Source organism: Aphis gossypii, chromosome 2 (assembly GCF_020184175.1).
Source record: "Aphis gossypii isolate Hap1 chromosome 2, ASM2018417v2, whole genome shotgun sequence".
Lineage (NCBI taxonomy): Eukaryota > Metazoa > Arthropoda > Insecta > Hemiptera > Aphididae > Aphis > Aphis gossypii.
In genome coordinates this window covers 38,409,627-38,421,037 of record NC_065531.1, presented here as the reverse complement: position 1 = coordinate 38,421,037, position 11,411 = coordinate 38,409,627, and the positions used below count along the sequence as shown (strand labels likewise).

Genomic DNA, 11,411 nt, shown 5'->3' with positions numbered 1-11,411 from the left:
CGTGAGAAATCAAACTGAATTGTTGCGCCTTAGAAATTATGATAAAATATAAAGCAGTGCTTGTTTGTACAAATAATAATAAATAACAAATAATAATACTACTGCAGAAGTGATAATATTCATTGTATTCATTGAGTGAAATGTCTTCTTTTTTATTTAAACATTTACGCCGAGAATCTTCAGCATATCTAGGTAACGGCTATGCCGCTTTTATTACTTTTAGAAGAATTCCTAAGACCAAATTCGTGGAAAAATATACATTTCTTATATCAAAAAAAAAAAAAAATAAAAAATAAAAATAAACTTTTTTATTATTTTAACGTGTATTTTTAAATTATAATTTACAAATTGAGAAGATTTTATAAATACATAAATGCCAGTATAACTTATTTTACTGTTATCGATGATGATAAATTGATAACACTTAACAGAGTTTATCAAAAATAAATGAACAAATAAATTGGAAAAAAAAACATGTCATAATAAAAAATGTCTCACCCCTACCTCTTGCCATTTTATTATACATTTTGATTTATTATATATTTTATACTCTAGGTATAGTATATAATTCGGTATACATGTATTTGTTGTAGGTATATACATGTTAAAATATATTATTTAGACTGTACATGATGTTTCACGGAACTTTGTAATAGTTGCTATTGTCTGCGAATAAATAGTCCATTTTTTTCTCTTTGTGTAGATATACACAGATAGTTTAACATTGGTCGACAATATTTAGTAGACAACCAGTCCGTAAACCTTAGCAAATTGGTGGTTTGCTCATAGTAACTGTAGTCAAAGTTTATTGTCTCGAGTAGAGTTTCTGTGTAGCTATTGTTCATTAATAATGTTCCTTCTGATCCTTTGAGGGTATTCATACTGATGGGCACTAATCAGGAGTTTGGGACTATGGTGTAACAGATTGGCGATGGCACGTACAAATAGCATAGATAGTTTAATCGATTTGGAATTCGAAATGCACGTTTTACAGCTAACATGGATAATAATTCAGAGAATAAATGTGCGATACATTCATAGTGAAAATAAACTAAAAATAAATTATTTGTATCTGCTATTGACTATAATATCGTTCAATTTGAGATGAACATAAATGGCGTTTGAAATTCACATGTTTTGATTTTATTTTATTTTGTAGTTTGAACTTTTAATTCTGCGATAAAAAAAAAAATCCAAGCCGTTTAAAGTTGTTAAATACTGAAATGATTTTATTATAATATTCCGAATAATATTATAACTTTGTATACAACCAACGTAATGTTACGCCACTCTGTAGTATTATGGATTGAGGTTCACGACAAAAAGAGGTAGGTATATTGATGATACGACAACAAAGGACTTTGAAGTGGAGTATTTGAAATTTTCGTGTTTGATTTTGTTTATCGAACCCACCATAATTGGATACAAAAGATTCAAATCGCTTTGAGGGGTTAGATTTCGCGTAAAAAGGACTTTTGATTTCATGTTTTTAAATTTTAGGGATTTAGGACACGCGATAAAGTTCATATGCGCAGTTTAAGTGTGATCGTTTGAATTTATTTTGCGCCGCAGGTCGAGTGCTTATCAAATAGTTTTCCTGAATAATTTATGGGGTAGGCCGCTCGGGATGCAGGAAAGGTGGAATGAATAGGGGCGGATTCATTATATTTAATGGCCGGGGACAGAAGTTGTCGCTCGTGAAGCTCTGACGCTGCAGCGATATGCGCCCGTAGGGTGATGCTTTTGGCGAAGTGTAAAGCTCCGTTATATACTTCCGCTGGTTGTTTATTATTTCCACTCTGTAATAATAATAATAAAAATAAAATAGTAGTTGGATACCATAGTATTGTTAACCTCAGGCACCTCTTTCCCATTGGGCACTTTGGGCACGTGCCCAGGGCCCCGCGATCGATGGGGCCCACTATCTCCGGCCAAATCACCAACCGATAATCGATATATATTACCGAAAAATAAACTTATTTAGAAAAAAATCAAAGAATAATCGCTAATAGTTATAATAATAATAATAATTGATGTTTAGACGTTTAGTAGTATTCTATTTTTATTCTATTTTATTTTTTAGCTATCGATAACAATAGGCGCGCGCGTGTGTGCTATGACCCGCACCGCCGCGGCCACACAGTCGTGTCGATCGTAATTCGTAATATCGTATAGACCAAGTTTGTCAGATAATATTGTTATAATTTTGTTTTATTATTTTTTTATACTAGTCTACTCTGGTACGCCACGATAAACATGCCTAATCCGATATTATTTTATATTATTATTATATGATTATTTTAAAAGCATAATATATTAATATACGTTATACAGTCCACATTCGATAAGCGTTTATTTATTTTATAATTTTAGCGAGCTAACAATAATAATACAATGTATGCGGGTCAGTCGTCCGACTGCACACTCAATTCATATATTATATATATTTACAAAAAATCAGACGCAGGATACGTCTAGCCGGGTCAATAAGAATGAATTAGATAACGAAAGTTGTTACTTACTATAATATTATTATATATATAATATATTATATTATAATACAAAAACAAATCATTTATTAATAATTTATATCGTCGCCCGTCGCTGCTCGCGTATCTTTTCGATCATCAACATCTAATCTAGTCGTTGAATAACCGCTGTGTGCGCGTGTACCCGAGTATTTTAATTCAATTTTTGTTACGTATATTTTCATATCTAAATTCAATATTAAAAATATTGAAGTAAGAACGTTATAAATACTGAAGCGAAGTATAAAATGTCGAAACGATTATATCCTAGTGGATCTGAAAAAAGGAAAAAAACTGCACACCAGAAAGAACTTATTGAAAAATTACCAAAATTAGAATCATATTTTACCAAAAGAGAAACTTCTATAAGTAGCCATCAATTAACAAATCCTCCACCTGATGAGTCGTGTAGACCACAAATTACGGTAAGTTCAAAATCCTTATATTCTACGCTAACTTCTATTAATCTCGGAAAAGACATCGAATCACTCGAATCAGATAATGCAGTATGCGACCGTCTTTGTGATGAAAAAGCAACAACTTCGTTGACTTCACCAACAACAATAATTGTATCAGTTGAACCACAACAATTTTCCGACCCAGAACATATTATATCACACGACCCCGCTTATTATTTTCACGAAAATTTAACTGAAACAAATCGAGAAATGTTGATTTGTAAAGGACCTGCGTATTTTCAAAATAAAGATTATGACTTTTCCGAGTCATCTAGAACTTACAAAGAAGCAAATGGTAATAAATCAATAACTAGGTATTTCAACAAAGCATTATTTATTCGTAAATTGAAAAACAACGAAAGTGTCGAAAGAAAATGGTTGTTGTATTCGCCTTCGAAAAAATCAGTATTTTGTTTTTCATGTTGCTTATTTAATTCTTCTGATATAAACCTATGCTCTCCAAGTGGATGTAATGATTGGAAGCACATTAATAGTATAATTTTATCACATGAAAATAGCTCAGCACATGGTCAATCTATGATGACATATCTGGCACGAAGTAAAGTGGTTGGTAGAGTAGATACAGATTTATTATCTCAACATAAAAAAGAAGTGAATTACTGGAGAAATGTACTTGAACGGATTGTAGCTGTTATCAAATTTTTGGCGTCGAGAGGACTTCCATTTCGCGGTGACAATGAAATCGTAGGATCTCCCAATAATGGAAATTATTTGGGATGTGTGGAATTATTAAGTGAATTTGATCCATTACTTGCGAATCACTTAAAAACATTTAGGAATCCAGGAAAAGGAAATATTTCTTATTTATCTGCAAATACCTGTAACGAGTTTATTGACGTAATGGGAAAACAGGTTCTAAAAGAAATTGTAAATGAAGTTAAATTAGCAAAATATTTTTCCATTAGCGTTGACAGTACGCCCGATCTATCTCATGTTGATCAGTTAACTTTTATAATTCGTTATGTAAAAGACTGTGTCCCCGTTGAAAGATTTCTGAAATTTATACCCATCAAAGAACATAAATCTGAGTATTTGGCAGAAACAATATTAAGTTTTTTAGAGAAATATGATATTCCAATTAAAGATTGTAGAGGCCAAAGCTACGACAATGCTTCAAATATGTCGGGAAAGTATACAGGTGTACAAGCAAGAATCAAGGATAAATGTGAATTTGCCACCTTTGTGCCATGTGCTGGACATTCACTAAACTTGGTAGGTGTCCATGCCGCTGGGTGTGTATTAGAGGCAACAAAGTTTTTTGATATTATTCAGAAACTTTATAATTTTTTTTCGGGCTCTACGTATCGATGGAATAAATTGACAGAACATTTAGGTTCAAAAAAAGTTGTAAAAAGTCTTTCACAAACGAGATGGTCTGCGAGAGCTGATGCAGTAAGCGCCCTGCATAAAGGCCATAAACAAATTATTGAAGCTTTGATGTCTATCGCGAATGATTCTGAACAGCCACGAGAAACAAGAGACGAAGCCTTAAGTGTGTCCAGAAAAATTATAAACCTAGAATTTATGATACTAACCGAAATTTGGAGTTTCATATTGGAAAGAATAGACAAAACAAATCAACGAATTAAGAAGTACAATGCTACAAGAAAGATTGAACAGTTTGTCATTGATGTCAATAGAATGTGATATGCTCAAAAACATAGACTTTAAAGAAGTAATTGATGAATTTGCAAATCTTAAATCTAGAAAAGTATTTCTTCAATAAAAATAGAATGTTCAACGATCAACATTTCCTGGTTATTTTATAATTATTTTTAAATTTATATTGTACTAACTACTTTTAATGTGAAATAAAAAATAAATAATAATTTACAGTTAAATTAATCTAGACTTTTTCTTATCTACCGCCTTACTATTTTACCTGTTATAATAAAATAGTGTTCTGTCCAAGTCATAGGGGCCCCATTATACCACTGCCCAGGGCCTCGAATAGGTTAAAGACGGCCCTGGTTAACCTGTACACACCAGAGTGATAAGTATCGTAGTGATGTTCTTCCGCTGCCGTTAACTGCTTCAGGGTGTTTGCATATTATTATACATTTAAGACGAACAATTCTAATCGTAGTTGTAGGAAAACGATTTCAAGAAGCAGATAGAAGAGATATACGTAGATGTCCGTATTTTATCCCATGCTTTTCCTCTTGTTTCTTGGTGACATCCATATGGGCTGTTTTGTACGACTTTAAATATTGATAAAAAATCATTTAAGGAATCTAAAACAAATAAAAATTATGATGATGATGTTTAAAATGTATATTAATATTTGAAAAAATCAAACCTATAATTTACACTAAAATTATAATCATATATTGCAAGTTAATTTAAAATTAAAAAAATAAATTATATAGCTCAACATATTGAATAGTCAACTAGTCAATAATATAAGTTATCGGAAAGTAAATGAGGATTAGTATAATAACTAATATTTTGTCTTCTCAGGCTTGTTTCACAATGTATTACAATGTAGTAATCATTATTGTCGATCAAAAAAGAAAAGAAAAACAGTATTTAAAATTTCAATACCAACAATTAATAAAATAACAATGAATAGATATTGTGAGACATATACAATTATAAGATCAATATTTTATTTTAAATGTATTTAAAAAAATAATAATAATAACGATAATAATTTATGTAAAATAGGAAAAATTAATTTTAATGTCAATCTCCATAATCTGTTATAATGCACATAATATTATTATGAATCCGTTATCAAATCGCAATAGTGATCGTCAGTAAGTTATACACGGATATTTTGACGATGTAGGTTTTTGAATTTTGACTTTTATCGGCGCGCTTGATTGCAAAATTAATAGACGAAATAAACGGAATTATCAAGCGTTCTGGGATTATTATTATTTATTTTTTTTTTTTTTTGTATATAAACTTTTCCGGTCGGTGCGTCGTATGTTTACCTTGCCAGCGCATCAGTCGAGTTTTCTGGGCGCGCGGGTTACCGTTTTATTACGGTCGGCGAAATCTCCGTTTCCAACCGCGGTCCTTTGGAAGTCGTGTGTAAATTTCAAGCGAGCGACCGTAAACCACCAGAAATTACACAGCTAAAACAATTTAATGGCATTAAATCGCAATTTACTTATTGCCCGGGTTTAATGGAGTCGGATGTGGTTTTTGTACGATTTCACGTCCGTTCGACGACGCCGGAGCACCAGCATTACAGAAACGCGTGGCGTGTACATAATGTATATGTATAGTATTACATAATTGCGCACATTCCTCAGGTATATATATAATATATATATACTGCGCGCACCGATCTATCGAGGTAAGTACAGTATTGTTATGGCCGTGATGTGCGGCTCGTGCCACAGATTTATTTAATTTCTTACATTACCCGCGTCGTATTATGGGTGTGTAAATATATATTTATTTACGAATTCGGAATTAGAAACGTGTACCTACTACGAAATAATATGTGTTCTTCTAAATTCGTTAACGTGACGCTCACGTAACACGCGGTCCACTGCAGCGTTAAGTGAACGCTGACCCACAGACGCCGTACAAGTGTCTTGTCTAACAAAGGGAGTAATACCCATTACACGTTGTACTGTGTATTAAAACATTTACCATTCTCACATTCTCGACTCACGCCGTATGCATCCCAACGTGCATACCTGCACGACATCCCCCTCGCAATCATCCCTATCTTTCGAGCAGTCCCGTGGACCGTTTACTGTTTTCTCAGCTATCTATATTAAATATACTTAAAATTCGATTTTTTCCCCACGTACTTGACTGACATGTTCATAAAGTTTAGGTATGTCCACCCATAAAACAGTATACGTAAGATATATCTTATTCTTATATTAACCTACGCGAGCAGGTTTTTTCAACGATTATGATGGACTGATAATATGATAATATGACGGAATTCAGTAAAAAAAAAAAAAAATACGTATTTCTTTGTTTTTAAATGACAGTAAGTTGTATTATTATAGTTTCAATAATTGTATGCACTCAGTTGCATTTTAAACTAAATCAACTTCATTTTTTTTTTTTTTTTTTTAATAAAAAATGTATATAATAATAATAAAATATAATATAATTTATAACAATAAAATGTATTTCATTTTGGATACATTTCTACAAAATAATTAATTATGTTTATTTTAACATCCATTAAAAAAAAAAAAAAAATTGTTACAGCATAGATACTCATAAGACAGGTTATATACAAAACCTAAAAGGCTACAAAGAAGTAGTGCAAAAGCGCAATGGAAAAATTCATCCAATATTAGGGTCTATTATTAATTTATTAACCACATAGCAGCCAAGGTATAGGTTACAACCTCGAGGGCGTCAGTATACTGAGGCACCCCTGCTCGGTGAAACTGATTAAGTTTTTAGTTGACTTAAATTTGTATTAACCCTCCTACTATTGTAGTTCCCCAAGCCGACTATCTCTTGGGAACCGTATTTTTGATGTATAAAAATGATTAAGAACTTAATACAAGGTTCCTCGTAAGTTTGTATTATTTGAATTAAAATAATGAAGCAAACGATGTTAGTTATTTTGTATATAATTCAAAATTACCATTCACCACGTGTTTAATGTTTTAAACAATTCAAAATGTTTTACGTTATGATGGTGTTCACTTAAAAGTTAATAATAATAATATAATATGGTTTACACGATAACTATTATAATAATTAAATATTAATCCATGAAATAAATGAAATGTTTTTACAAAAAAATAAATCAACCTACTGCATATTATTAATAAGGTAAATACAATAATAACAATACCAAACAACAAAAATGTAATATGTGATATTGAAAAATGCTTAAAATAGTTTTTCATATTATACAATGCTAATTTGCTAATTTATCGTTGAATTTAATACATCCATTACAGTAACCCACTTGAAATATATTGTACAACACTGGTATTCACCCATTAAAAAAAAAAAAAATTATAATTTACAAAATTTTGCGTTTTGAGTATTAATAAAATATAAAAAATTAACAAAAAAAAAATCTAAGCCAACTAGTTTTGTATACTGGAGTATTCTGATACCATTTTAGATTTTATAATTTTAATATAAATAACGACAAATGAACAATATACGAGAGTAAATCAAGAAGTTCCGTTATATTATGTGTATCATAATATTTGAAAACGCATCTATAATAATATGCGAAAGACAATATTATTAGCATCATGAAACAATAATAGAGTATAGTTCAACTTCAAGTTTTCAAGAAATTTCATACTAATAAAACGATTTTGATATTCGTGCCAGCTACTTTGCCGTGTTTTGTTTGAAAATTATCCATCCACTGCTGTAATACGTATTTGTTGCTCGCTTCGCAAGTAATAATAAATTGATCTCTGCAGGTTCGTATAACGACACCAAAGTTTTAGATTCTGTTCGGCCGCCTTCAACTTTATCAAATATAAGTTTATCGTGACTTTATCTCCACCTCTTTGCAGACCTCTCTCCAATCTTGATACTTTATACACTTTTAGCCGGGTCTCCGAGTCGGTACGAAACGTATTTAACTTTTCGACTACCCTCTAGAAATTCGACCGTGTTTTGTAATTCTTGGACCCAACCACGGGACAGGAAAATGCTGCGTTGGACTATGTCCGGAAGTGAATCGGTTGTGAATGATTAAAGCGTGTTATTACATAGTAATTAGAACCTTCTATAATGTATAATGATGTAAATAGGTATTTCAGTAATGCATATTTATTCAAATCGTAAAATAGGTAGTATTCTAGTCTGAAATAATGAATACTGAAAAAAGTACATTGGCGTATTAAAAAATTTTTCTGTGGTAATTCAGTAATTCACCTGTTATTGGTGAAATAATAAAATTATCATCTATTAACTGAGAGTAATATTATAGATTCTCTTTGTGGTTTATATTACAAAGATGTGCATTCGACAAAAAGAGATTTGGATGCTCTAGTTTGAAATATTTTTCACAAAATATGTGATGTTTTCATTTTTCAATAAGTTCTGAAAGTCAATAACTGATATTCATAAATAAGGATATATTTTTTTTTTATTTATAAATATATTATATTCTAAAAACTATTATAAAACTTCAAAACTAGTTTTCAACATTTTTTATCAGTATTATATTTGTATTGTATATTTTGCCTATAAGTAATTTATATACATTTAAAAGTTTTTTGTTATGTGTAAATAGTTAGTAATCATCAAATCGTATAATAATGGATAATTTTAAGTTTGGAATTATCTGTAAATTTATTTGTTTATCCACTTCAAAAAGTAAATATTGAGTAAAGAACTATTTTATAGATAGACTAATTAGGATCATACACTAAATTTTCAACTAAACAGAAGTTGGATATCGACTCTTAAAGGTAATAATATATTATGTATATTTAATATTATGTTATAATAACAATTTAGTATCGTTTATGTATAATAATTTCCTCGATTTAACACTGCTATTAATATGTATCTTCAATTCTAATTAGTTTTGCATTATAAACAGAAATCATTACTTATCTTAATACCTATTTTATTACTATTACGGACTTATAAGAAGTTCCAGATCATCTTCGATAAAGTTTCTTATCGTTTCGTAAGTAAGTAACACACTCGATATAGTAGGTAGGTATCTTAATATAATATGAGACCAGGGCCAACCGACAGATCGTTATCGATTTTATATTTCTATTGTCTAATTTCAGATAAATTGCTTCTCAGCTATATGATTATAGTGTATAATATACGTCTCACACGTATATGTGAAATAATGCGTATAGTATAACAGGTACGCGGTGTACGACTGTGGCATTATCAACGAAGATACCGATACCTAAGTGGTTTTCTCGGATGGCTTTCCAATAACCTTAGACAATAAAGCGAATTTTTCCTTTCATCCCATTTTGCAGTTCGCCATTACATTAAATTCTAGAGCAGTGGTCCATTTACGAACAACGTGACCGGGTATTTTTCGTATTTATTTATTATATTTTTTCTGTTATTTTTATTTTTATTTTTACCAACTATGATCCTTGTGTCAATTTTTACAATAATATACATAAGTAATCGATATGTAATATAATCTATACGGATATATCGACGTTATAAATCATCGAAATTAAAAACATGGGCGTAGATTGTACTACTTTTATGTTACATAGTAGTATAATATAATATGTGTCTGTCAAACTTATCCGTATATTTTACAAAATAAATGTTTTACATTATTATCTATTTATAATAAATATATTTGTATTATTATTAGTCTTTCTTGTACGAGTAATAAAATAAAATAGGAATATTTACTTAGGTGTGTTGTAGACATCGTCATCACTGCCGGAGGAGCAAGAATCAGACAAACTAACCTCAACTACATCCCAGCACCTAGTTAATCACGAAGATGAACCCAACTTTAGTCAATGAAACGAACTTCTCACGATCAAAAGCATTGTTCTACATTGTCCAAAATTATCCACTTCGAAGTACAACTTAGTCTTAAACCACCCAACTCCATTAGAGTAGATACATTTAAGAAACAAAACACCCACCACATTACAACATACGTTACTTTTTGAAATCCATAGGAACCAATAATACCAAAGTGTTGTATTAAAATATCAAATATAATAATTTGTAAAATATTATAAACAAAACCTAAGTAAGTTAAATTAAATTAAAATAAGATAATATAAGTACCTATTATGTAGATTCTCCCAACGGGGGGAAGACGACGCGTGAGAAGGATTCCTCACTAAAGAGGAATTAAATACTACATAAAGGTAATAAAACTATTAATGAAATTATAAAAATAAAAAATAAAATGTGTACATTTACTATTTCTAGTTTAACAATGAGTAAAATTGAAGAAATGACTTCTTGTAATTTAAACAATTCAGTTATAATGATAAAAATATACATAGTCTTATTAGCAAGTAATATACAGATAAAGTTTGTATACTCCTATTGATGTAAATTTTCATATTTTCATGACAATTTTTTTTGTGAAAATGTTCAATTATGAACTTTTTAGAAATTCTCAAATTTCTCTAATTTCTTAACAAATAAATCATTTAATGTTATACAGTTATAGTATTTTTACCCCTCATAATTATATAAGCTGTATCTTTACACTAAGTATAAATGTTGAGTCTTGAATGTATAAACGTTTTGATAACATTATTGATTTTTAAAATTTTTGTTATTTAATGTTTGAGTCATTTTCACAATTTTACACAAAATATCATTTTGTAACAAATTATATTGTATTTGTTTTTAACACAAGACTACAAGTTACCAAATTTAAAAAAAATATATTGCACAAAGAAGATAATTATTGAGTGCTGTTTAATTGTTTTACTAATTTTGATAATAACAAATAAAAACACGTTAAAAACTT

The 11,411-nt window shown here is 30.0% G+C and overlaps 1 protein-coding gene across 1 annotated transcript; it reads left to right on the top strand.

The window, feature by feature from the left end:
* The first annotated feature begins 2,776 nt into the window (after positions 1-2,776).
* LOC126549776 (zinc finger MYM-type protein 1-like) lies at positions 2,777-4,654 on the top strand. Its single transcript, XM_050200146.1, has one exon. It carries the CDS (start codon positions 2,777-2,779, stop codon positions 4,652-4,654), a length of 1,878 nt encoding a protein of 625 aa, XP_050056103.1.
* Positions 4,655-11,411: the final 6,757 nt, after the last annotated feature.